Source organism: Phalacrocorax carbo, chromosome 3 (genome assembly GCF_963921805.1).
Source record: "Phalacrocorax carbo chromosome 3, bPhaCar2.1, whole genome shotgun sequence".
Classification (NCBI taxonomy): domain Eukaryota; kingdom Metazoa; phylum Chordata; class Aves; order Suliformes; family Phalacrocoracidae; genus Phalacrocorax; species Phalacrocorax carbo.
This window is the reverse complement of record NC_087515.1, coordinates 102,642,149-102,668,780: the sequence shown is the minus strand read 5'-3', so window position 1 is coordinate 102,668,780 and position 26,632 is coordinate 102,642,149. Positions and strand designations below refer to the sequence as shown.

General features: G+C 39.6%; 1 protein-coding gene across 2 annotated transcripts in view; it reads left to right on the top strand.

Moving 5' to 3' along the window:
* Positions 1 to 26,632, top strand: part of TINAG (tubulointerstitial nephritis antigen) — a 53,218-nt gene that overhangs the window by 11,941 nt on the left and 14,645 nt on the right. For both annotated transcript variants that reach the window (XM_064447893.1, XM_064447895.1), the window contains exons 5-9: positions 2,239 to 2,362; positions 4,561 to 4,711; positions 15,995 to 16,175; positions 16,621 to 16,666; positions 21,664 to 21,769. In XM_064447893.1, the coding sequence (XP_064303963.1) occupies positions 2,239 to 2,362; positions 4,561 to 4,711; positions 15,995 to 16,175; positions 16,621 to 16,666; positions 21,664 to 21,769 (608 nt within the window). The remainder of the gene's footprint in view (positions 1 to 2,238; positions 2,363 to 4,560; positions 4,712 to 15,994; positions 16,176 to 16,620; positions 16,667 to 21,663; positions 21,770 to 26,632) is intronic.

Below are 26,632 nucleotides of genomic sequence, written 5' to 3'. Positions count from 1 at the left end.
TTACCTTCCTGCTTTGACTAGACTACTAGCTTCACTGCAGAGAATACATATGAAGGTTTAAAAATAATTTTTTTAGTCGTTTTGCTGATTGCATTTTGCTGTCTGATGCTGTTCCATGGAGCATATGTTGAGAAACAATTGTCTAGACTTACTATTTGTCACCGAACGGCAGTGCTTCTCAATATCAGGGTAGCAATTTCTCAGACAAAAAGCTAATGTTTTTGGCTACAGGTCAATCCTGCATTTCTAAATGACAAGGCTGAGGGTTAATGAGGGATTTGCTCTGGGATTTACAATATGAGGCTATTAAATACATTGGCAGTAGTTTAGGAATACGTAAAGTAACACATTGTCTCAGACTAAAGATCTGTTTAGAATTTTGCTTTTCTCAACTGCCTCATTTATAGCGTTGTAAGTGGTCATTGCCCACTTAAGTGTGCCAATCAATCTTTGCCAAATTTTGCATGTTTACTGGCTGATAGTGAGCAGTCTTATCACGTAAAAGAAATGTTATTTGTCTGGGATTTTGCCTGCATGATTCATCCTCAAAGTAGATCTTGTGCTTGTGCTTGCTCATTAATAATGAACATAACGATAATTTCGCAAGATATTCTTTAAATTAGCTGTTGCTTTCTGTGTGTCATTTGAGGTTGCAAATCCCATGTATCTAACAAGCTTTTGAAAAAGCCGACTTTTGAAAGTGATTAATCAAAATATTGAGATAAATATTTTAGCAAGATTTAAAAGATTACTGGCTTGTTATGGGTGGAGGTAAAATTCAAAAAGCACTTAAGTGACTTAACAGCTTGCAGTACACTTTGATGGTATTTAGGACTCACAGCCTAATGTAGTGAACCTAGAAGCCTTTGAGACTTACTGGGTCTGCACATATGCACAGACTGTATTAATCTGTCTGTTGGGGCTGTATCCCAATCTAATGTCAGATACAGACCTGAGGTACAAGCTTCTTTTGTCCTTATCCACATCTTAGCCATGGGTTTTCCGGTGGGAAATCTAGGCATACAAGCTGGATGGAGGCAGTGCTCTCTCCCAGTGTATACAACAAAGTGATCTGGATACAGCCAAAGTGGTAAAGTCTGGATCCCTAAAGAGTCCTGAAATAGGTTGAAAGACCTGGCCCCAAATGTCTAAATCATCTCAGGAAAAAGTATGTAGTCTTATAAGTCACATAAACAATTTAGAAAAATGGTGCAGCAAGGACACACAGAATTAGAAGACTAAAATAGAGGAGTTTAAACAGGATAGAAGCCATTGTGCTTCAGGGTATGAGCCTGCTTATAAGAAAGAAACATCAGGGAATTGTTTTGCTTAGGAACAGATGATCGTATTTTGTATAATGTATTTTCCTCTGGACAGATGTTATCAACAATGTTTGGAGACAACCTGATAGACTGGATGGACTAATATTGCAGTTTTGGGTGACCATTACTATTTCCCTGCACAGCATAAGCAATCATTACATACAGTTCAACAGTAAAAATAATGGGTCAATGGTTTTGATATGTTGAGCAAGAGCAGATTATTAACAGTTGTACCAGATGGTTCTTGCATACGCAGGCATTTGTGCAAAGCTTGGAGGACATAAATTAAGGCTGAGAGATGAAGATTCCAAAAATGGCTGTCCAAATGGCTTTAGTGAGCAGACCACGAATTCTCATCAACTCAACATCAAATTGCAAAGCAGAAGGAAAATCACTGATTTTCATTCTGGAATAAGAATAAGCACTGGAGATTTAAAAACCTCTGTGTAAAAGACAAGTCAATGATACACTCTGCTGATGCCTCCCCCATGGTAACTGAAATGTCCTACCTACAGCCACGTGTCAAGGACAATAGGGGAACAGGTATCTAACTTTATTGCTATTTGTAGCAGAAGGCTTTTCTTTCTAAAAATGCCAGCTGGGTCATAATTAACATCTTTCATAGGGAACTGTTTTCTGAGATAAAAATCAGAGAGAAGTTGGACAGGTTATTCAGGTTGACAGTTGTGGAGCTCAGCCTTCCAGCTCAGCCAGTGGAGTGCTGGAACCCTCCTGCTCTCAGGAAGGAGCACCCAGCCACAGGTTAACCACCACAGGGATGCTCAGGAAGCCACAGGTGCCAATGCTTTATGTTTCCTCAATTTTAAAAATAAGAATTTTAAAAACAAAATTAGGGTAAAATTTAAGACAAAATTAGGCATTAAAGCATATAGAGATCTTCTACCTTTTGTTTTAGGGAAACTCACTTCCAGAAGAAAAATTTCCTGAATATTTTGCAGCCACTTATGCATGGCCTGAGTGGATTCATGATCCTCTGGATCAGCGAAACTGTGGAGCATCCTGGGCTTTTTCAACTGCAAGTAATATTAATCTTTTTCTCCTTTAAAAACTATCATTGATGTTAGATGCATGATGAAAAATGTAGTGATGACCAATGAAGTCATTTCAGCTTGCTGTTCACTTTCTATCACCAAATAGGAACACTTGAAATTCCTACAATTTTCCCTCTAAGTTGTCCCAAAGACTTAAAAAGTCAATCTAAGCTGTAGAGCTTTGTTCACTTTTCATAAGTTTGTGTAACATATGGAGATTTTTTGGTGACAGAAAGTAGAAAATGGATTGACTAATGCACTTACCGTAACTGGTAGAGTGACTTTTAAAAAATGTGCAACCGTGTTTGCACCACCACATGTTTGACTTGAAAGTTTAAAACAGGGAGGCTATAATTTTTTTAATGTGTATTTGTATATGTATGCATTTGCCATTGCCAACCCTTGCTAATCAAGTAAATGAAGTATAATCTTTTCAATTTTATAAGAAGAAAACTCTGAAACTGTTCAGATATTTGTGGAAGAAACTATTTTCAAATTCTGTAAGCAAAGAAATGTCAGTGATGCAATTCGACCTCGTGCTACAACTGCTGGTTTTATAAAAAATGGACACAATCATTTGTGTCACTTCCTCCAAAGAAGCTACAGTGACCAGTTATGTTCATTTTTCTTACGCTGCAATAAATCTCAGTACATATTGGTATATATTAAGATAGAGAAAAAAATATGCAATCAGTCCTTATGACTTGATTCGGTTAGTGGGTCCTTAGAGGTGCAGGTTTCTGCAACTGTTTCTTTAAATAACAGCAGTAAGAGAAGGAAAGGAGCATTTAAGTCAGTTAATCCCAGGTCCCTGCCAAAGCCAGACTGAACACACTCTGTACTAATATGTCTTGTCCAGCGTAGTTTTAAAAGAGAAAACCAAAAGAGCTTCTAACACCTCTTCTGACAGATTACTGCAGAGATGAACAGATCTCACTGAGGGAAGGACTTTCCAGATATCCAGCCTAAATTCTCCATTTCATAAGTGAATCTTTTGATTTTAATTAATGTAATTCTTTTCAATGCTAGATATTATGAGATGCCTTCCCATGTTGTTTAGCCTAAATCTAACATTTTCAATCTGAATTTTCAGTCCTTCTTCATACGATTAATTGTTGCTCAACAAATAGACAAGCACTCCTGTATCATTCTTTATCACAAGTAATTCCTATAAGTATTCAAAAAATCTTCAGTAAAAAGCTTTTACACCTATGAAAATAAAATCATTATCATGTGACACTTCGCAAAAGTAAAAACAGAGTTGTTTTCAGCTGCCATCAGCAGATTCACTCTTCTGAAGTCTTGTCCAAAGCTCATTTTAATAGGGCTTTAGATGTCAAGGAATTTTTTGAATTATTATTTTCAGGTTCAAAAATGAAGGGCTATGGATAATAAAAATATAATTTAAGCACAGTTAATGACTGGATTTCTGGCTTAATAATTGTTTCCTTATCACTCATTAAAGAAAGAAGTAGCTTAATTTCACCTACAACTTAGTTAACCTAGTCTGCCTTTAAATCAGTGCATAAATACATTAGTACTTAGAATTATGACTATATCTGATTAAGTTCAGACATCTAAGGTGAATTTTGTGTGCAGAAGAATTTTGTGTGCAAAGAGAAGGAAGTCCAATGAATCCCACATGTACATATTAATATGAGCATTTCCAAATATTCTTTCCAGTAAAACCAGTACATACTTTCAGTCTTTCAGTCCTGAATTTTCTTCTTTATAGGACTGTTCATTTTTGCTTTTCTTTTTTCTCAAATAAAGGAACAAAACATAGAAAAGAAAGAAAAGACATTTGGAGATTCAGCTGCAGAGAGGTGGGGGAGTACTTGCATCTTCTGCTAAAGGCAACCAGATGTGAATATTCATTTACAAACATGGTAGAGACTATCAAACTAAATTATGTAAATGCCTCAGCTGATGTTTAGATACGTGTGACTTTATGATAACCAGTAAATCTATGGATTTATAATATTACAGTAAAGTTGCTCATGATGCTTTGCAGTTTCACAATCCTTTCTCTCAAAAGCCTGTACAGATTATATCTGTATTGTTTCGTAAAGACATCTGCACAGACAGAAAATATTGAGGTTGTATTTCAGTCCCTCTTTCACAATAACCAGCATGAATTTGAATAATTATTTGTTTCTGATAACAGAAAATTTATATCAAAACAGGTGTTGCGGCAGATAGAATAGCAATCCATTCTGAAGGACAGATCACAGACAACCTTTCCGCTCAGAATTTGATCTCTTGTGATACCAGGAATCAACATGGATGTAATGGTGGAAGTATTGACGGTGCTTGGAGATATCTGAAAACACATGGGTAAATATTTTATATAACTGTATAGAATATTTTAACTAGAACCAGTTGCTTAAGTTATAGTGTTACTTGTGTTACAATCATGATTTCTGACCTTTCAAAAAAAGAGGCTTTTAGCTCTCTCTTAGGTCAAATTAACAGTATTACTTCATCAAGACTATCATTCTCTCTCATTTACACTTTTAAATCACTTTCCTGAAGTCAGGAACTATGAAGCATTCCCAAAGAAGTGAAGACTCTTTTGAACGAGGGCTCTCAGTGGGAAAATTCTGCAGCCACCTAGCTTCCATTTAAGCATCATTACATCTAGATGTTGTCATTAACTGTAATACAACTGGGGAAAATGGTAGCCTCTCTAACAGGAGGGCAAACAAGAAAGGATTTTTTACTGTCAAAGACAGTAACATAAGTGGACTCAAAACTTCTATGGTCCTTGGGAAACAGGCTTTTCATGTTAAACAACCTTGAGTAAGCAGCCAGTTGCATGAGACATTTTGAATATTCAAAAGGATCAAACATTGTCTTTCTATAAAGCAGGTTGTAATCATCCCTATACCCTATATCAGGCATGTACCTAGATCCTTCTTCATTCAGGTTGGACTAAGCAAAGTTAACAGCTCTCAGACTCCACATGAACAGCTAGAAGCTTTTTAAAATTACACACAATAATTTGAGAATCACAGAATGATTTAGGTTGGAATGAATTTTTGGAGGTCACCTAGTCCAATGCTCTGCTCAAAGCATGACTAACTCTGAAATTAGACCAGTCTGTGGAGGTTCCACAACCTCTCTTGCAGCAGGTCACTTTGTTTGACCACTCTTGTGGTCAAACATTTTTTTTCTTCTATCTAATCAACATTTTCCTTAGTACAACTTGTGACTGGTACCTTTCAGCTTTTCACTGTGCATCTCCAAGAATAGCCTTGTTCTACCTCCTCTATGACCTCTCCTGAAGTAGTTGAAGGCAGTAATTAGATGCCCTTTTGGCCTTCTGTTCTCTGGGCTGAACAAATGCAGCTGCTTCAACTCCTTGCATATCATACGCTTCAGCTGCCTAAGTGCCTTCCACTGGACTCGCTCAGTTTGTCAGTGTTTTTACTGGGGATCCCAAAACTGAACGCAGTACTCCAGATGTAACCTCACAAGTGACAATGTGAGGGGAATAATCACTTTTCACAATGTCTTGGCTATGTTCTTGCTAGCACAACCCAGTACTGATTATCCATGTTTGCTGAGAGGGCCCATTGCTGACCCACATTCAACTTTCTGCTCATCAGGACCCCTGGTCCTCCTCTGAGAAACTGTTTTCTACACAGGCAGTGCCCTGCCAGTAGTGCTGCATGGGCAGTTCTGGCTCAGAGGTAGGATTTGGCTTCTGCCTTTGTTGAATTTAATGAAGTTTCTGTCAGCTCATTTCTTCAGCCTGCTCTGAAGAGCAGCCCTGCATACTAACTATTCCTCACCAATAAGGCATCCTCCAAAAATTTACTGAGGGTGTCTTATGTCCCACCGTCCAGATTGTTAATAAAGATGCAAAACAGTGTTGCCACTGTGTTGACTTCTGAGGAATTCCATTAGTAAACAGACACCAGTCACTGATCTGTTGACTTTTCAGCGTGCCAATCCAGTTAAGTTACTACCTTGTAAGCAGCTTATCTAGTCCAATAAACTAGAAGACCACCACAGGAACCATTGCTAAAGTCAAAGTAAATTATATCCACTGCTTTCTTATTCTCCATGGAGCCAGTCATTTCATCATGGTCAGATCATCTCATGTTATCGCCTCATCACGGTGAGGCATAATTTACCATGGTAAACCTGTGTTGCCTGTTCCCGGTCAACTCCTTGCATTTCATGTACCTGGAAATGGCTTCCAGGAGAATTTGCAATAACCAGATTTGATATACTGTATAATTACGCCCTGCTGTTTCTTACATTATCAGAAAATTTCTTGTACTTCCTGTTCCATACCAAAATCTATTTCCTCTCTCACTTTCATAAAACCTCACCCCTTACTCTGTCTTTGATATATCTGATACTGACAGACAGAGAGATCTCAGGTGTGCTGTCTGTCATATTTTAATTTTAGTTAAAAACCAACCAAACAAACCATAGGAAGAGCAGAAGAATGGCAGATGTGATGCATCAGACGTCACAGCTGACATGGCAGCCTGAGGGTGAAGGTGAAGATCAAAGAGCTGTCATTCACATGGACACAGTATACAAAGTGATCACTCTGCTTTCTTCAAGTGTACCAAACTATTTCTGATTTGACAAGGATTTTGTATTGTTACGAGGACAGTTTACATCGAGTGTTCCCCTGCCTTTCTATCTTGGGGTTTAAACACTAAACTAGTTTTGATCTAGGTTTTGACTGGGAGACCCTCCAGTTGAGTGACTGCAGTGGTCAGTAATGTATTCCACCCAGCAAAGGCCCCTCAGCAACTCATGGGGGTAAAAGCAAAGGTTTCATTGATGAAGAAATGAAAGTTATAGCTAAACATTTTAAGCAATGCTTTTTTGTAATTAGAACAGGCTCCTTTTAATCAGTAGCTCATGCTCTTAAAAGAGTAAATACAACTCTTTCCCACTGGACAGTTTGCTTGCCTACCCTGTTAAGGACAGGAGCACAAGAATTGCTGGTGTAGATAAGATAAGGGATCCATTTTAATGAGTATTATCTCCACAACAGTTTGAGCAAGTTATTTTTAGAGGAAAAGCCCTAAAGAATGCAGCAATAGGACAACCTCCTAGTCTTTTGTTCCCTCTGACTGTTATCCCTGTGTGGGCATAACCACCATTGGTCCGTAATAATAAGATTCTTCCTATACCAGAAAGCTGTATTTTTTTTTTACCTGAAGCAGTGTGTTTAGTGATACAGCCTGTTCTGCAGAGGCTATTTGAGTATCAAGAGTTAGCTTGTTTCTATAAGAAAAGCAAGGCAGGCTGAAGCTGTATGAGGCACTTCGTTATCAACTTAGCTGTACCCACACAGGAGCTCGTCCTGGTGTAAATGCAGTAGTGAGAAGATTGCTCCCTGACTGCCCACAGAGTATTGGTGTGAAAGTGGTATGCAGAGCAGGCTTTTTGACTGATGTAAGCCTGGAAGCATACAGACAGGGTGCCTCAGCTCACCAGAACACACCTGTGAACTGTCTTTTGCCTCCAAAGTCCCAAGTACTTGCATTATTCCTCAGTCACCTGAGACATCTCATGGTATTCATCAGCCTCTTGCAGCTGACTGCCTGAGTAAAGGATCTGCAGGGCAGTTGTGAGAACCATCACAGATTTTCTGAGATTATCTAGATCTCCAATAAATCTCCACAATCCAAGGCTATTTTCTTAGTCATTCATTCATCTTTCTTGTCCCTCTGGAGCCAACATATGCAACATCAACTGCACTCTTACAGACCTTTGCCTGCTACCCATTCTTATCCCCAATTATTGATTCACCATCGAAGACCACACAAAAATATCGCCACTTACCTATTTTTATAAAGAACATTTATAAATCCTGATTTTCTTTCCTCAAGTTCAAATTATATTTAACTTCCTCTCCCAACAGTTCCAGACACAAATAAATACTGTAAGGAAAATATCCTAATACCTGTAAGGACAGATACTGGAAGAATAAAAGAATGGCTATGGTGGGTCTGAGCAAGGGTCTATCTAGCCCCATATTTTGTCTCTGACAGTGGCCAAGAGCAAATAGCATTAAAAAAAAAAAATTAACCTTTTTGATTCACTGGACTGATAACTGAATGATTTTTGTAGCTGAAACCCCATAATCCATAACCCTTTACCTTCGACAATGAAAAAAATTGGAAATTTATGGCATAAAAGTCTGAAGTGTCTTTTGAATTAGCCCTGTTAGATAATGCTTACTTCCTGATACTTTCAGGTGCCTTTTATTTTATGAGCCAGTATATTGCAATCATTTTTTTCGTTATCTCCATACCCTGCAATAGGGAGAAGGCACATTGATTTTCTGTGTGGGCTTGTAAATTTTCACACCAGGTGTTCAATATTGTTTTAAAGCTTCTGGTTTTCTGATTTCTGAAGTGTGTTTATCTCAGGTTTTTGATAGATTTTCAGCAAAATCGAGTGCTGGCCTAAACTATCCCCAGTGAAGTCAATGGAAGGCTTCCATAAAGCTCAATGAGGTTAGGCCAGTGCTGAGACCTGACTTTTCAGAATCACTGAGCACCCAATTAACAGTGAAATCTCCTGTAAGTGCAGCTAAATTGCTGTTTAACTCACTCTCTCTCTCTGTCTTCCTCCATTATTTAAAGAATAAATCTGTATTCTATTTTTAATTATAGTTTATTTTTGGCATTTCAGTTACAAGCAGTAATTTGGAGGAATCAGTGTGGTTTGAAAACATCTATTTTATCTGCTAAGGGAAATTAAAGACTTATGGTCTTTAAGAACAAAGAAGATACATTCCATTTTCAGGCAGCAAAAAGGTTACACACCTGAATGCAAATACTGCTTCTAATCAGGCCTTGATCTGATTTGTACCTTGGGCTTTTAGCTGTTGCAGGGTATGATGAGGATATTATTGTTATTAGTTTTGGCAAACTTGCTAATAACATAATCTAATGCTTTAAATTATGTTCTCATCTCATAATCTGAACATATAAATTCAATAAAAACACACAAAAATTTCATTATATTGAACACATAAACATGACTTCAGATTAATTCTGCCAAGAATGTATGAACACACTGCAGATTTTGCTGCTTCTCCCTGGATGCTGCTTGTTCCTAATAGTATTTTTGTATATGTGTGTATATACGTGCACATAAACACATTCACAAGCATTTCTGTTTTATTTCTATGACTCTACTGGCAAGGTCTTCTCCTTGAAATGTTTCTAATGGTTTACTGTTCTGCTGATGCTTCAGCATGTACAAACTCATGTTTCGGCAAAGAGCTGTTAAATTATGTTAATCATGACTGCAGAAACTATGGTTAATGAAAAGATTAAAAAGTGACTGCAAAATGAGCCATCATGTCTGAATTGCAACACAGCTCCAGTGTGCCAGGGCAACATTTGGTGCTTCGCTTCTACTGCCATAGAAGTAAGACCCCTCCATGCAGAGCCTGTGACAACTCCAGCAGGACAATCCAACTGAAAGGAAGAGGGGGAATAAAATCCCTACCCCAGGAATGAATTTCTCCTCTGTTGTCTCCATCTGAGGCATTTCTAAGTATACCTGAGGAATAGGTGTCATACCATTCCTTTACTGGGTTGCAATCACCTACTCCTGCCCTGGTTATGCTAGATTGTGCTCTGAGGACTGTATTTACTCACCTTACCTGCCTTGCAGGCCTGATTACACTCATCAGCAACCTTTTATTTCTTTTAGAAATCTGTGATCAGTGGCGACTAGAATGATTATAGGGAAGGGGATGTAGCCAGGCCTACCAGAGCGGAGCCTAGGGGTGGCATGCCAGGGTTGGGGGTGAAACCAATAGCCCCGTTCAAGTGCATCTACACCAAGGCATGCAGCACGGGCAACAAACAGGAGGAGCTGGAAGACACTGTGCAGTGGGATAGCTGTGACTTAGTTGCCATCACAGAGACATGGTGGGATGACTCTTATGACTGGAGTGCTGCAATGGATGGCTGTAAGCTCTTCAGAAGGGATAGGCAAGGAAGGAGAGGTGGTGGGGTGGCTCTGTATGTTAGTGCTTCAATTGTGTAGAGCTTAGCGACTTTGATGATAAGGTCGAGTGTTTATGGGTAAGGATGAAGGGGAAGGCCAAAAAGGCAGATGTCCTTCTAGAATTCTGTTATAGAGCACCCAGCCAGAACAAAGAGGTAGATGAAGTGTTCCACAAGCAGCTGGAGGAATTATCACAATCGGTTGCCCTTGTTCTAGTCGGGGACTTCAATTTACCAGATATCTGCTGGGAATACAACACAGCAGAGAAGAAATGGTCTAGGAGGTTCCTGGAGTGTGTGGGAGATAACTTCCTGATGCAGCTGGTAAGTGAGCCTCCCAGAGGAGGTGCCTTACTTGGCCTCCTGTTCACAAACTGAGAAGGACTGGTGGAAGATGTGGTGGTCAGAGGCCATCTCAGGCTTAGTGACCATGATATGATTGAGTTCTCAATCCTTGGTGAAGTAAGAAGAAGGGTGAGCAGAACCACTGCCATGGACTTCAGGAGGTCAGACTATGGCCTGTTCAGGACACTGGCTGGGAGACTTCCTTAGGAGGAAGTCCTGAAGGGCAAAGGAGTCCAGGAAGTCTGGGCTTTCTTCAAGAAGGAAGTCTTGCAGGCACAGGAGCAGGCTGTCCCCAGGTGCCGCAAGACGAACTGGTGCGGAAGACAGCAGGCCTGGATGAACAGGGAGCTTCTGTTGACACAGGAAAGAAAGGAGAGTCTACCACTTTTGGAAAAAGGGGCAGGTAACACAAGAAGAGTACAGAGACCTCGTTAGGTCTTGCAGGGAGAAAATTAGTCAAGCAAAAGCCCAGCTAGAACTCAGCCTGGCCACTGCTGTAAGGGATAACAAAAAATGATATTACAACTATATTAACTACAAAAAGTGAACCAAGAGAATCTCCATCCTCTATCAGATGTGGAGGGGAACATTGCAACTGAGGATGAGGAAAAGGCTGAGGCATTTAATGCCTTCTTTGCCTCAGTCTTTAAGAGTAAGAATAGTTATCCCCAAGGTTTTCAGCCCCCTGAGCTGGCAGGCAGGGACAAGGAGCAGAATAAAACCCCATAATCCAAGAGGAAGCAGTTTATGACCTGCTGCTCCACCTGGACACTCACAAGTCTATGGGGCTGGATGGGATCCACCCAAGAGTACTGAGCGTGCTGGCGGAGCAGCTCACCAAGCCACTCTCCGTCATATATCAGCGGTCCTGGTTAACATGGGAGGTCCCAGACAACTGGAGGCTTGCCAATGTGATGCCCATCTACAAAAGGGGCCTGAAGGAGAATCCAGGGAACTACAGGCCTGTCAGCCTGACCTCGGTACCTGGGAAGGTTATGGAGCGGTTCATCCTGAGTGAGCTCACCAAGCATGTGCAGGACAGCCAGGGGATCAGGCCCAATCAGCATGGCTTCATGAAAGGAAGGTCCTGCCTGACCAACCTGATCTCCTTCTAAGAACGGGTGACCTGCCTGGTGCGTGAGAGAAAGGCAGTGGATGTTGTCTGCCTGGACTTCAGTAAAACCTTTGATACTGTCTCCCACAGCATCCTCCTAGAGAAGATGGCAGCTCATGGCTTGGATGGGTGTACCCTTCCCTGGGTAAAAAACTGGCTGGATGACTGAGCCCAGAGAGTTGTGGTGAATGGAGATAAATCCAATTGGCGGCCAGTCACGAGCAGGGTTCCCCAAGGCTCAGTGTCGGGGCCAGTTTTCTTTAATATCATTATCAATGATCCGGTCAAGCGGATTGAGTGCACCCTCAGTAAGTTTGCAGACAACACCAAGTTGATCTGCTTGAGGGTAGGAAGGCTCTACAAAGGGACCTGGAGAGGCTGGATCGATGGACCAAGGCCAATTGCATGAGGCTGAAGAAGGCCAAGTGCCGGGTCCTGCACTTGGGTCACAACAACCCCATGCAATGCTGCAGGTTTGGGGGAGAGTGGCTGGAAAGCTGCGTGACAGTGAAGGACCTGGGGGTGTTGGTCAACAGCCGGCTGAACATGAGCCAGCAGTGTGCCCAGGTGGCCAAGAAGGCTAACGGCATCCTGGCTTGTATCAGGAATAGTGTGGCCAGCAGGAGTAGTGCCTGTACTCGGCACTGGTGATGCCGCACCTTGAATATTGTGTTTCAGTTTTGGGCCCCTCACTACAAGAAGGACATTGGACTGCTGGAGCGTGTCTAGAGAAGGGCAGCAAAGCTGGTGAAGGGTCTGGAGAGCAGGTCTTATGAGGAGAGGTTGAGGGAACTGGGGTTGTTTAGCCTGGAGAAGAGGAGGCTGAGGGAGACTGCTCTCTACAGCTACCTGAAAGGAGGTTGTAGTAAGGCGGTTCTTGGTCTCTTCTCCCAAGGTATTAGTGATAGAACGAGAGGAAGCAACTTCAAGCTGTGTCAGGGGAGGTATAGACTGGGTATTAGGAAAAATTTCTTTACTGAGATGGCTGTCAGGCATTGGAACAGGCTGCCCAGAGAGGTGGTGGAGTCACCATCCCTGGAGGTATTTAAAAGATGTGTAGAGGTGGCACTTCAGGGCGTGGTTTAGGAGGCATGGCAGTGTTGGTTTGACAGTTGGACCTGATGATCCTAAAGGTCTTTTCCCACCTTAATGATTCTATGATTCTCTGATTCTATATAGATACATTTGATAAACATATATATATGTACGCATATATAGGCAAATGTTTCCTTCTCCCCAGCAATAGTAACAAAGCATAATAAATTTTAAAATGAGTAATAGCAAGCCATGTATATTTGGCCTAAATACTTACCAATCCCCATTGGAAATCTGGGAATCCAGAATACCTTCAGACATTCAGAAGGGATTTAAAAGGTTTGCCAGTGAGTAGTCTGAAGATCTAAGTAGTAACAGTGTAACAACCTTAGATGAACAATCCCATTTCTTATAGGCAGAATTTTTGTTCTTTATAGCTACTGGGTGGGTTGGTCTAGTTTGGGCAGAAAGAATTTGGTAAGCAAAAAGACATTCTCCTCAGGTTTAATTTTTCTACCACCAAACACTAATGGGAAAAAATGCCATGCCTTATTGAAAGTAGCTGAAGCATATATGTGCTCATCTTGTAAGAATCCTGACAACTAAGTATACGCAGGCAAATATAATTATCCTCCATATTGCATGAAAATACAGTTTTCAGTTTTTCAGGTTCAGTGTAATTGGTGAGTTTCTTAAATACAATTCCATTTTATAGGACTGCTTATTTTGAAATACTCTGCTTCAGTGAACTATGTAATTATGCTCTTTAAAAGAAACACTTTCATAAGCCTCCATGGCGTTATCACAGAAATGTGTGTATTGTTTTGGAAACATCTTTCATTATAACATAGAAAACTAGAAGGTTCCAATATCTCATAAAAAGGATAAAATAGTAAGTGTAAGATATGTTGTGCCTTTATTTGAGTATTTCAGATTGCTAGTAAGCGCATTTTAGATATATGCTTTGTTTCCTTCATTTTATTGAAGCAAAAAGGATGTTCATTTAGTCAAACAATCAAAACAGCTGAACAGTTCAGGATAAGTTACTTGAAAGAAAGAAACTTGCTGTATGAAGCAGCAGTTCATTTGAAATATCACCAAGGTAAAGAATTAAAACCCCTCCTTACCTTTCCTTGAAACCATCTCCTTTTTTCAACACGCCTCTCCATTCTTGGATGCAATGAGGGGTCTTAACCTGTGCTTCAAAGCTCATTTAATTTAGCACTTCAGAGATTTTAGGATCCAAGATTGAGATGGGTTTAAGTCTCAGCTGAGTTATCACAGCTCACCCACAATCACTCCTCTGACAACATCAGTGTTAAATGCCTTTGAGCCTTTGAAGCCTGCAACCAGAAAAGTGTTGGACAGATGAAATGTTCTTTGTTATTCAAAGATTTTCCTTTGTTTCATTTACAAAAATAAATACAATTCACATATTTCCTATTGCACATTTCCCCCATGACTCTTTTCATAAATGGATTTTTGTGGTTTTGAAATCTTTGTTAGAATAGAAACTGCCCAGTGATTACTGGCTTAATATTTTTAAAATAACATCTCTGTAGAATATACAATTTAATTTGAAAGTGTTAAAAAGAAGTCATATATCCTGTACATAAACTCAAAAACCTTGAAACTGAAAGATTTAATGCAAATTTTTAGTAAGTAGTAGGAAAAATTTAGCTGCTGTATATGTGAGCAAAAACTCTCTCAGCATTTAGAAAACATTTTCAAATAGATGATTTTTTAAGAAATAGCTGAGATGTTTACAGGAGCTGTAGTGACCGGACACATACCCCTGTGATATCATGGCACAATCTGTCATTTTAGTTACCTTGAGAGGTTCATTGCTCTCAATAACTAGGAACTGACAGAAGGAGCACTGTGGCCTGAGCCCTCTGGGGATAGTCCCCAGCCTTCTGTGCACACTATGGATGCTATATATTTATAAGTCACAAAGTTGGTCTCTGTCCTTTGGTCCAGATTCACTTCCATGCACAAAACTATCTTTCCATTAGGGAAGGAATAGCCTGAACATTACTTTAAAATAGCAGTATTGTAAAACTGCAGTAAGTCCCACCTCTCTGATACCTACACCAATCTCACCTGTTCCATGTCGTATCTTTTGTCAGTGTTTCAACCTGGCCAAAGTCCCTTCTCCTAGCATCACTCCAGATAATTTATTATTTTTATTTCCCCCTGTGAAACAAGATGGAGGAACACAGTCACCAGCCCCTGTCCGAATGCTTCCCCTAGTACCACTCTGTGGTTGGATTGTTCGTTAACTTACCGAAAACTCAGTGCTTAGAAGTGCTCAAAAGATTTTGAGGCTGTGTTCTCACTTGTACTTATCACCCATGTATTTCTAGTAGTAGGGGTTCAGCTCTCTTTTAAGGAGGTACACTCCCTCCATAAGTTTGTTGTTATATCAATTAAGCTGTTGCTATCAATCACTAAGAGTTATACCCTTCTTGGGAAGAAGCACCACATTTACTCATATGCCAACAGGGCACCAATTATTTGTACCCACTGGAAAAACAAATAAAGGACTTTTTATCCTAACAATTTTCACAGAAATGTGAGCAAATATTCCCTTTATATTGTCAGAAAAATGGAAGGTCAGAGAGTTTTTAGCTAAAAGAAATAAAAAGACCTGTAGCTTTTCACCAACGTTCCTGTAGAAATGTAGATAAAACTAGAAAATGGTTCATTTCCCTTACAAATTTTCTGCTGCAAATGTAGGTATACAAGCCATTTTTGCTAAATGGATCCTGTTGACAACATTGGTAATTTATTGATCTTATTCAGTGTGAACCTTCATGTATCATTAGTGAGATGAACGTACTAGGTGACAAGTGCTGAAATACATTTTCTATGCTACCTCTCTTTGGAGATGGGTGGGGAGAGGACTACTGCAACTGAAACTTAATCAAAAACATCATGCATATGAATTGAAACACATGCCTTCTAGTTGAAGATATGAGACATTCACACTTTTGAAGAATGAGGGACTCTGTAAATTTACCTGAAATGTGACAGTTGTAAAATAGTTAAAAGTTTGAAATAAAACTGCAAAAATGTTTAAGCAAACTTTTTTCTTTTTTAATATATATGTCTGAATAGGGTTGTATCCTATGCTTGTTATCCATCATTTTGGAACAATCACCTGGAGCCATCAGGTGAAAATCACTGTTACGTGTCAAGTGAACATGGAAAAAACCATACAAATGGGCCATGTCCCAATGCTTTAGAAGAATCCAATCGGTTATACCGGTGTGCATCTCACTACAGGGTGTCCTCAAAAGTAAGTTCATGCTCTTCATCCATTGTCTCACCCATTTTTCTCCTTTGTGGCTTGAAAATTATCTGGCATATGGAAATGTGTTCACTTTACTTGAAGACTAGAGCTGTGAATTTTCCTTTATATTGCCCTTATATTTTCAGAAGAGTTTAAATTCTTCACAGTTTCTCAGTTTTACATTATGTCTTCAAAGCTGCTCCTTTGTGGTCCTATAGAAATTGAAGTTAGAAAAGAAAGTATGCAGTCATAACTGTGCATTAGTGTTCCTTAAATGTATTTCTGAAGGTTATATTCAGTTGGTAAGCCAAATATTCTCTAGCAGAAATACAAGTACATTTATAACATATATATATGTACACAATCATAAATTAGTATGAAGTTTAATTTTATTTAATGGAATATATTATCTTCTCTTGCCCTCACTACTGTTGCTCTCTCCTCCCCTCAGGAAACCGATATAATGAAAGAAATCATGGACAAAGGACCAGTGCAAGGTATGGTAAGTTTGGAAGATGATACTATTATTACTGAAATAATTAAAATGTGTAATGTCCTTGTATCAAAACATTAGAAAACACAAACTGCATTCCACAGTGAATAAAACAGACATATACACTGTAGTTCATCTGGGGATGTCTGGTGGTCAAGTAGTACCCTAAAGGCAGCTATACTGCGTCAGAATCTGTGATGAGTAAAATGACCTTGAGCTGGATTTGTTGAAAATATGTGCAAAATCTGTGTGCTGGAAATGTGTCTTTTTTCTGTGACAGTTCTTTTATCATTGGTGAAACAGCAATTTGGGGCTGTGCAGGACTTGAATGTTAGCAAAACTCTGCTCTCTAGGGCCGGGATCGATGCCCCCACTGGCTGAGGCCAACCCAGCAAGCCTGCTCTCCTCTGAAGGCAAGGCTGGAGAAAATGGGCCCTCCAGCAAATCATTCAGTGCTGGAATACTCCCAGAATTTCCCCTTTCAGAGCCCAAATGCTCTTGTTGGTTGTAGAGGGCAGTTTTCTGCTGAACCCTGCAACAAAGATCCCTGACCACTTAGAGAAATAAAGAGACTTCAGCAGGGAGTGAGGGACTGCAGAAGAGTGGTTTAGCCTGGATACTGTCCATTTGCAGTCATGGATGGTGCTGGCAGTACCTGAAAATGCAAGGTTCCTACTCACACCCCATGCCAGTGTAACTGGAGAGGTTGAGGCATGTGGGTTTTGGGGTGAGGGGGAAAGGTCATGGTGAGGGATGTCCATACCTCTTGGATGGGTGGCTAATGCAAAAACAAAGTATTTTACTTCAGGGGACTTTTGCATTTCTACTGCCCTCAATTATATAATAAATTATCATAACCTCCAAATTATTATTGAAATGGTCTTGGTTATTAGATTTAATTCATTTCAGTGCATCATGGAGTTGAAATTACTCATTAAAGCTCTTTATGTGGGCAGTTGCAATTAATCTAAAGCTCAGACTTAACAAGATCAATATTATCAGTCTTTTTTGTTCTGCCCAAGTTTGTTTGCTCAAGGAAAATATTCTTTCCCATTCTACATTTGATCTAGAGCACAATAATTTCCACTTGTTTTAAGAAAAATTAAAAAAATTAGAATCCTCAAGATAAAATTTCAGACATCTATCTAATATTGCATTTGTAGTCCATCTATACGGAGTTTGCCAGATTAATCTGTCAGTACTAAATCTTCCACATAAAATAATCTATATTCAACCATTAGTTAGGTTTTAACCACTCAATAATTCATATGTTTTTTTGAAATGTCATCGCTTTTTCAGAGAAAATGTCTGTATCAGGTTAAGGTAATGCTGTATGTGGAAAAATCAAGATCTAAAGAATATATAACTGATGGTGTATATCACTGAGTGAAATCACCTTCCATTTTTTCTTTTTGTTATGATGATATTTTTAAATGAGTCACAGTTATGACCCAATAATTTGTCCCTGGTTCTCCTTTCTATCTTTTACTACAAATGCGATCAGGGCATAATTCTGATTTTAAAACCATAAAATACTTTTTTTTTCCAAAATATTCTGCAAATGATCTTCAGATACTGAAAGTGATTTTCCTATTATTCATTCACTTGTTATTCCTCAAAAGCTTACAAAGTGCTTATGGCCAGTCTTCTCTAATGTTCTAAGCAATGGAATAGGCAACAGATGGAAAACATTCAAGATCTTTTCAAGATCATAATGTAGAAAATCATCCTGTTTGATGATAGATGTACTTGGATTTTCTGGCATATTCAAAGTTAAGAAATTTTTTAAAACAATTGTGAAAGAGTAGATGTAGGAATATAATTGAAAACTTCATGTTGTACACCTTTCAAGTCAGAATGACATACGTCATTGTTTTATATGGTAGAGGAACTGAGCAATTAGCGCTGTCAGATGCAAATGATGAAACACTATTTTTAAAAAAAATTCATTTTCAAATGAACATAGTGAAGTTTCATTAATGCTTTGAAAACATTTACATGAATAAGCTGGTATTGCCCATTCATCTTTTTTTTTTTTTTTTTAATGGACTTTAGGACAGTCTAATAGTAATAGTGTTGATGTAGGAAAATAATCCTTTCTGTCACATTAGTTAGTCTCAATCAAAGGAAAAGCTAACACATTGTTGGCAGCACATGAAAGTTTTGACCCTACAAAATTACAAGTTCAGGTTTCATGATCTTGGGGAAAAAAAGGTATTTAATTTGCTGACACAAGAAAAAGATCTGGAGAAAACGCTAGGTTACATTAATGTACAGCGCTACAGTTTAGTTCCTTTTGTAGCAACTACTATTAGCTTTTTGTATCTTCATATGTCTTAGATCCTTATCTAAGAATTTTATGCAGAAGAATCCATAGTGGAATTAATCTTATAATCTGCTGCATTTATATGCATAGATCTGACAGCTCAGCATGACTGAGGTACTCATGCATGAGCTACAGTCAACATTATGAAAATTGCTACCTCTTCTGATTCATTAATAATTAATCCATTCATCTTGGAAAATGCAAAGTCTCTTCCACATGGGAGGGAACAACATTGACTGGTAGACTGTGATCATCTCATCCTGTCCAAGTCACAGTCCATAAAGGACAAACTCACTGAATAAATAAAAATATCTCAGTACTTGATTTTGAATTATCACCTCTCTGTCCACCCTACACTTCATGTACCCAGCCCACTTAACTCCAAAGACTATACCATTTTCAGCTCCTGATTTAAGTGTATATGCATATAGATATACATATACATATTTACATATATATACAAATATATACATATATACACAATATATACACACACTAAATGTAGATATAAAATGTAATCATGGATGAGATTCTCTCATGTGGACTAAAGTTATTCTGGAAACACACTTCAAAATTTTCTATTTCATTTCAGTGGAAATAATTTAGGTGTGATGTTTCTCACAGACCCAAGAACATGTGTTTGATTTAGAGTTGCTGATAAAGAACAAATTGTTTTCTGAAACTGAACATACAGACCTTGATTTGAAAGAACAATGTGATTTAGAAATGAAACTACCTTCTCCTGTCTCAGCCTGATGATAAATGTGAACTTCTAACCTCAGACCTCCTGTGGGAGGAGTGAATTTTGCAGTCCTTGTATTCACACCCGTTTCTTTGCCTCCCTTTGGCCAAGGTATCAAAACAAGATCCAGGGAAGGGTCCACAGTAATTTTTTTAATGACTCATCCCTTTCACTCCTCTGACACCCTCATCTGGACTAAGGCCAGTTTCTGTTCCTTTGTACTTCTTTAAAGCTCTCCCTCCACAGTCTCCTCTGCAGCTCAGAAACCTCAACAGCTGGTATTTTACATAGTGCTGCAGGGACGTCCGCAGGAGTTAAAGCCCTGGCTCTATACACTGGTAAGCCTGGGGCAGAGGGAGAGGGGAAACCCTTGCAGGTAGCTCTAATGGAGTCCTGAGCTTACAGCTAGAAACCAAGAATAAAGTTTGTGCTATTTTCCACTTGGTCTGTTGCTGTTAATATGTGTGAGCTCTGGTTCTTCAGGCAGCTCGGCAGAAGCGGTAACATTATTCATGAAAAGCATTTCAATTTTTTTCTGATTTAAATGCTATATCTCTCCGCCAGTCTTGCCACCTAGGTAGCATCATGGCTGCTTATTCCCTGTGTGTTGCTATCAGCACACATTTTTTATGTGAGTGACCTCATTAGCAAAGTATATTTCTACTTATGTTTCCTGGGCAAATGGCTCATTTGACAATGTTTTGAGCTATTGTCTTTCATCCCCTAAAATTTTTGAATGTTTTCTGTTTTAGCCAAGTATGATAGAGGCCAAGAGGTTGTAAAGATGGTTAATTTCCCTCAAGTTTATGAAAATATTCAGACAGGAAAAAGAAATTTGGAAGTGTACCAGACCGAAAAGACTGAAGCATGAGCTCACCTTATTGGATACCAGAGATCTATATCAGGCACATATGTTATAAATGCTCCAACCACATGAAAATATTCAGTGAAATTTGTACTTTATGGAATTCCCAAGGTGCAAGACTTTAGGAAACAAGGTTTCACTAATTCTCATGTTCCAAACTCTGTGGCAGTCTAAGACTGTTAAAATCATAAGCTAAATGTAAGCTGAGGTTAAACTTGTATTTAATGTTTCTCATTCACTGGAATCTAAAGGTAATGTAGACGAGGAAAATATTTGCATTTGTCTGGATCTGCTAGCCCACCATATCGCAAAGCAAATGGTATTAAGGTGGCAGAACAAATGTGGAAAAGAAACCCAAAGCATTTTTCTTAAAAAACACAACTGACTGATATTCCTAGGGAATAATTAATAGACATAAAATGCAAAATGTAGTCTTCATTCTCTGGCACAAAATTTCCAGTTAATCAGCTCTTTGGCCTTACATTTTTATGGACACAAAGGCTTTTGGTTTGGTTTTTCCCATGCTTGAACTGAAAATCAGGACAAACATGTATACAGACAATCTAGTTTTCCATAAGGAGATTGCAGTGTACTTAATGAACTCTATCTGAGTTTCAGAAAAAAGCACACATATCACTCCACCATATTTCACAGGATATACCCTGTCTGTTAAATACTTTTCTTGAATATGCAGATGTTTTTCAGAACTGAGGATTTTATACATGAACATTGAGGAGATTTGTGTTATTGAATTGGAGTTCACTGGAACTGAGAAAACTTATGTAAGCTTACATGAGGCAATATTTCTTCTTACTGTATTGGAAGATATCCATGATAGGGAGTTTCCATGACAGGGAAACCCAATTAACTTGAAAAGAGACCTTTGAGAGAACTCTGTTGGAATATTTCCCTCTGATCACTAACAGCAGAGAACTTCTGAGCAATTAGTGTATGTAGTGCAATTGCAACATAACACCACAACAAAAATCTCACTGGTAAAATGCAAGGAGCAAACAAGAACAGAAGCAATATTTGCTGGCTGTGCTGATTTTTCCTATTGTTTTTTAGCTATAATGAAAGTGTATGAAGATTTTTTCCTTTACAAAGAGGGAATCTATAGACACTCCCAGAAAGCAGGATCTAAATGGAAAACTCATTCAGTCAAACTCCTTGGGTGAGTAAAGCATATTCTTTTACCCTTTTCTTCTGACAGTCATGAAAGTAGACAAATGTCAATGACCAGTCTGGAACCCAGAGGTTTCACTGTCATAGGTGGAGCACTGTTAGCTCCCAACATAAGATTGTTGTTTCATTTTCACATATCTGAGAATTTGAGAGAACACTGGAAAGAGGTATAGACCCATTGTCTTTTAATCTACTCTAACATTTGCGCTAAAACTTCAAATATGCTGGTTTATAGAATAAAATGTTTTGCTGAGTATTTACAAATATTCCACATACACATCAAGTTGCGAACAAAACTGACACGATTTCCTCCAAACATGTCACCAAGCAGAATGCAAATGGAAACATAAAAATTGCCTCCTAATTAACAAGCACAGCTTACTGGCACAGCAATCTGGGCTCTCTATGCCCCAAACAGAAATCAATGCCTGCTGGGATGCTGCTGATTTTATTTGAGATGCACAAGGAATACATACTCAGGACTGAAACTGCTGCAGAGGTGTGTGTATAATACACTAGTGGATTTCTCTTCAAATGTAGACCAATGCCACTATATTAAGACGACAAGTGTCTAATATCATATACACTTGAATTACAGAACACACCATGGGGCTTTATTCTTTGACATGGAGGGAATATGCAAGGATGAATTTATTAAATCACCAAGCAAGAAGTTACACAGAAAAATGACTGGAGAGTCTCAAACAAATATTTTATAGGTGATCTAGTATATAAAAAACCAATGATTCAGGCCTGTGCTAGGAAGATTACTGAGAGTATCTTCAACATGTAGTTCAAGAAATAAAGTGAAATAAAGTTCATTTTGTGCTTGTGATCTTAGTGAAGATATCCTTGTAAAGGACATTTCTGTAAATGGAAATGTCTATGGTTGTGGAAACTGCTGGCTATGAATTATAAGAGTGTGCCTAATAGTGGCTCAGCAGCAGAGAGAAGCAGCAGGCTTATGCAAGATCATCCTTGACCCTATATTGTTACAAAAGTATTGACACAGGCTAGCAGAGGAAAAGCTCCTGAAGTATGCTTATAGTGAATGTTGTGAAGCAATGAAAGAGAGAAACTGGAATTTAGTGTGGAAAAATGGAGAACTGAATTAGGAAAAGATGTTTATGAAGGACAGCAGGTATGTATTGGTTTGTGTGTATGTATTTAAGGTATATCTGAAGGGCCATGAGAAACCAGTAAAATTAGACAGTAAAATTTGCAATGCAATTTGAATACCTCAGTTGAGGGATGAGCTGTTGTGAGGTTGTGAGCGTAGGTGTTGGGAGGGCTATGAAGCATGCTTGATGCAAGCATAGGGTGATGACAGCTATTCCTTCAGATGTGCTGCCCCAAATACATGCTGAATAACCTGCTGAGGTGAGTGATTAAGCCAGAATGACATAGGAGGGCAAAGCGATGACTAAGGAGGGAGAGAGGAGGAAGGCTATTAATGTGCTGAAGTGGATGACGATTTAAATGGGAACCGATAGGCTGTGCAAGGAAAAGATAGCAGCCCTTAGGCAAGGAGACACTCATGAACAAAAAGCTGAGCACCTTGACTGAGACCGGCAGCTCCCTGCAGAGGATTGCATCGAATGGTCAGTGCAAAACACTGAGGAGGGAAGACAACTTGTCTGATACAGTGAAAAAGGGCATGAGAAGTAAAGGAAAAAGAAGAAAACTGAAGGCAATGCTATTTAAGAAACCTCAGCCTGATTCAGAGTTCAATATGTGCGAAATCACAGAATCACAGAATCACAGAATGGTAGGGGTTGGAAGGGACCTCTGGACATCACCTTGTCCAAACCCCCTGCTTGAGCAGGCACACCTAGAGCAGGGGGCACAGGAACACTTCCAGGTGGGTTTTGACTGTCTCCAGGGAAAGAGACTCCACAATGTCCCTGGGCAACCTGTTCCACTGCTCTGTCACCCTCACAGGAAAGAAGTTCTTTCTCATATTGAGGTGGAACTTCCTGTGTTCCAGCTTGTGCCCATTGCTCCTTGTCCTGTCATTGGGCACTATTGAAAAGAGCCTAGTCACATCATCCTGACACCCACCCTTTAGATATTTATAGGTAGTGATGAAATCCCCCTTCAGTCTTCTTTTCTTCAGGCTAAACAGACCCAGGTATCTCAGCCTTTCCTCATATGGGAGATGCTCCAGTGTCCTGATCATCTTCATAGCTCTCTGCTGGACTTGATCAAGGAGTTAAACATCCTTCTTAAATTGAGGGGCCCAAAACGACACAGGACTCCAAATGTGGTCTCACTAGGGCAGAGTAGAGGGGGAGGATAACCTCTCTCAGTCTGCTGGCCACAGTCCTTTTAATGCAGCCCAGGATACCGTTGGCCTTCTTGGCCACAAGGGCACATGGCTGCCTCATGGCTACCTTGCTGTCCACCAGCACTCCCAGGCCCTTCTCAAAAAGCCACTTTCCAGTAGTTCAGACCCCAGCCTGTACCGGTGCATGGGGTTGTTCCTCCCCAGGTGCAGGACCCTGCACTTGCTCTTGTTGAATTTCATGACGTTCCCCTCGGCCCAGCTCTCCAGCCTATCCAGGTCTTGCTGAATGGCAGCACAGCCTTCTGGTGTATCAGCCACTCCTCCCAGTTCTGTATCATCAGCAAACTTGCTGAGGGGACACTCTATCCCATCATCCAGGTCATTGATGGATATGCTGAACAGGACTGGACCCAGCACAGACCCCTGGGGAACACCACTAGTGACAGGCCTCCATCCAGACTCTGCTTTGTTGATCACAGCCCTCTGAGTTCTGTTGTTGAGCCAGAAATGGATTTATTTACTAACTTTAATTGAACACTGCTGAAGTATTCAATGGATCTAACAATATAAAAAATAACCTGTCCTTTCATTGTCTAATGTGTAAGTATTCTGATCTCCAAGGTTATGCCATATAAAAATATTTGCAGAGGTGTTTAATTGTAAAAACTGAATTCAAGTTTGACAAGTTAGAGGCTCTTTGAGCCCAATGCTAGGTGTACCTGAGTTTCTAACGACATATCCAGTCATAAAATGTGGTTCTGCACCATGAAGTCTAAAACACTCTCCTGTATAGGTTTTAATGTCTTCAGGATTAAGCTATCACTTTTTCATATCATGCATTAGTTTGAATTAATTTGAATGTAAAATATGTGGCCTGGGTATGAGGTGTTTGCCACTCACATATAGCTTGGGTGGGGTTTTTTTTGAGAAAAGGGTAATGCAAACTCCTTCACCTAAATATAAAACTGATGAGGTTCTCACTAAAGTTGGACTTCAGATAAAAATATTGATGATTATTTGCATTCTGCTTAGAGAGAGCGGAGCCATGCTGACACATAGGGTAAAAAATGCAGTTTTGTGTGGGTTGATGTTTATTGTAGTCTGATTTTTTTTATTTATAACGCCTTCTGTAAAAGCAATTCAATATTTGTAAAAGGCAGCCATAATAACAAATGACCATATTGAATTTGTATTCGTAATCTCTCAGAAACATTTTTGAGAATGCCTTAAACTGCTCATTAATTGTACAGCAAATAAAGTGATGGAGTAAAAAAATGGAAATAAATTTTGGTGAAGCTTACAACAGCTATTTGTACAAAACCAGAAATGCACATATAAACTGCCTAACTGATCATTGGATCATAAGGATTGTAAATGCATTGACTGACTTCCCTTGTTCTGCAACTTGAAATTGCTAGTTATCTTCTATCATTTGAAGGCTTTTTATTTATAAAATCAGCTTTGATTGGACTGTTAGTCTATCTCCAGTGAGGTACTGCGTGACCTCAGGCTCAGTGAGAGAATGGGAAAAGACAGAACAGTATGGAAGCAGTAGAGGAAGATGTGGAAAAGCCAGGCAGAGTTCATTGCGGGTAGCAGACCATTAGGGTTTGATCATGGTCTCTATGGACAGTGAAATAGGGCTTTCAGTGATCTGAAGGCAGGATGGACTGACCTCACTGACATTTAGAGAGAGTTGGATCTCTCAAGCAGTTTCTGTGCCTGTATTCCAGAGACAGGGAGGTAAGCAGAAAAAGTGAATAATGGAGACTGGGATTCATAACAGCTAAGTTTTGACATGTAAAAGTAAGATTCTTATGTCTCTGCTAGGCAGCCATCATTCCCTTTTTCCTCCATGGCTATTCATCTGCTCTATGCTATGTATCTATCTTAAGGTGAGCTGAATTGTTTTATTGGATCTTATTTCTCTTTGTTGACTATGAAAGAACCTGTGGGGTTACATGAGGCTTACATCAGCTAACATTAAAATGTCTAGGTTAGACTAGAGGAATCCCACTTGTAAAGTAGCTTAAAAACAAAATGACCATCTGACTGGTACATAATATTTATAGTAAGATAGTATCTTCAAAATGTCTTGCATATGTATGTTTGTGTATATGTACACACACATATACAAGGATCTGGCAGCTCATGGCTTGGACGGGTGTACCCTTCCCTGGGTAAAAAACTGGCTGGATGACTGAGCCCAGAGAGTTGTGGTGAATGGAGATAAATCCAATTGGCGGCCAGTCACGAGCAGGGTTCCCCAAGGCTCAGCGTTGGGGCCAGTTTTCTTTAATATCATTATCAATGATCCGGTCAAGGGGATTGAGTGCACCCTCAGTAAGTTTGCAGACAACACCAAGTTGATCTGCTTGAGGGTAGGAAGGCTCTACAAAGGGACCTGGAGAGGCTGGATCGATGGACCAAGGCCAATTGCATGAGGCTGAACAAGGCCAAGTGCCGGGTCCTGCACTTGGGTCACAACAACCCCATGCAACGCTACAGGCTTGGGGAAGAGGGCTGGAGAGCTGCGTGACAGTGAAGGACCTGGGGGTGTTAGTC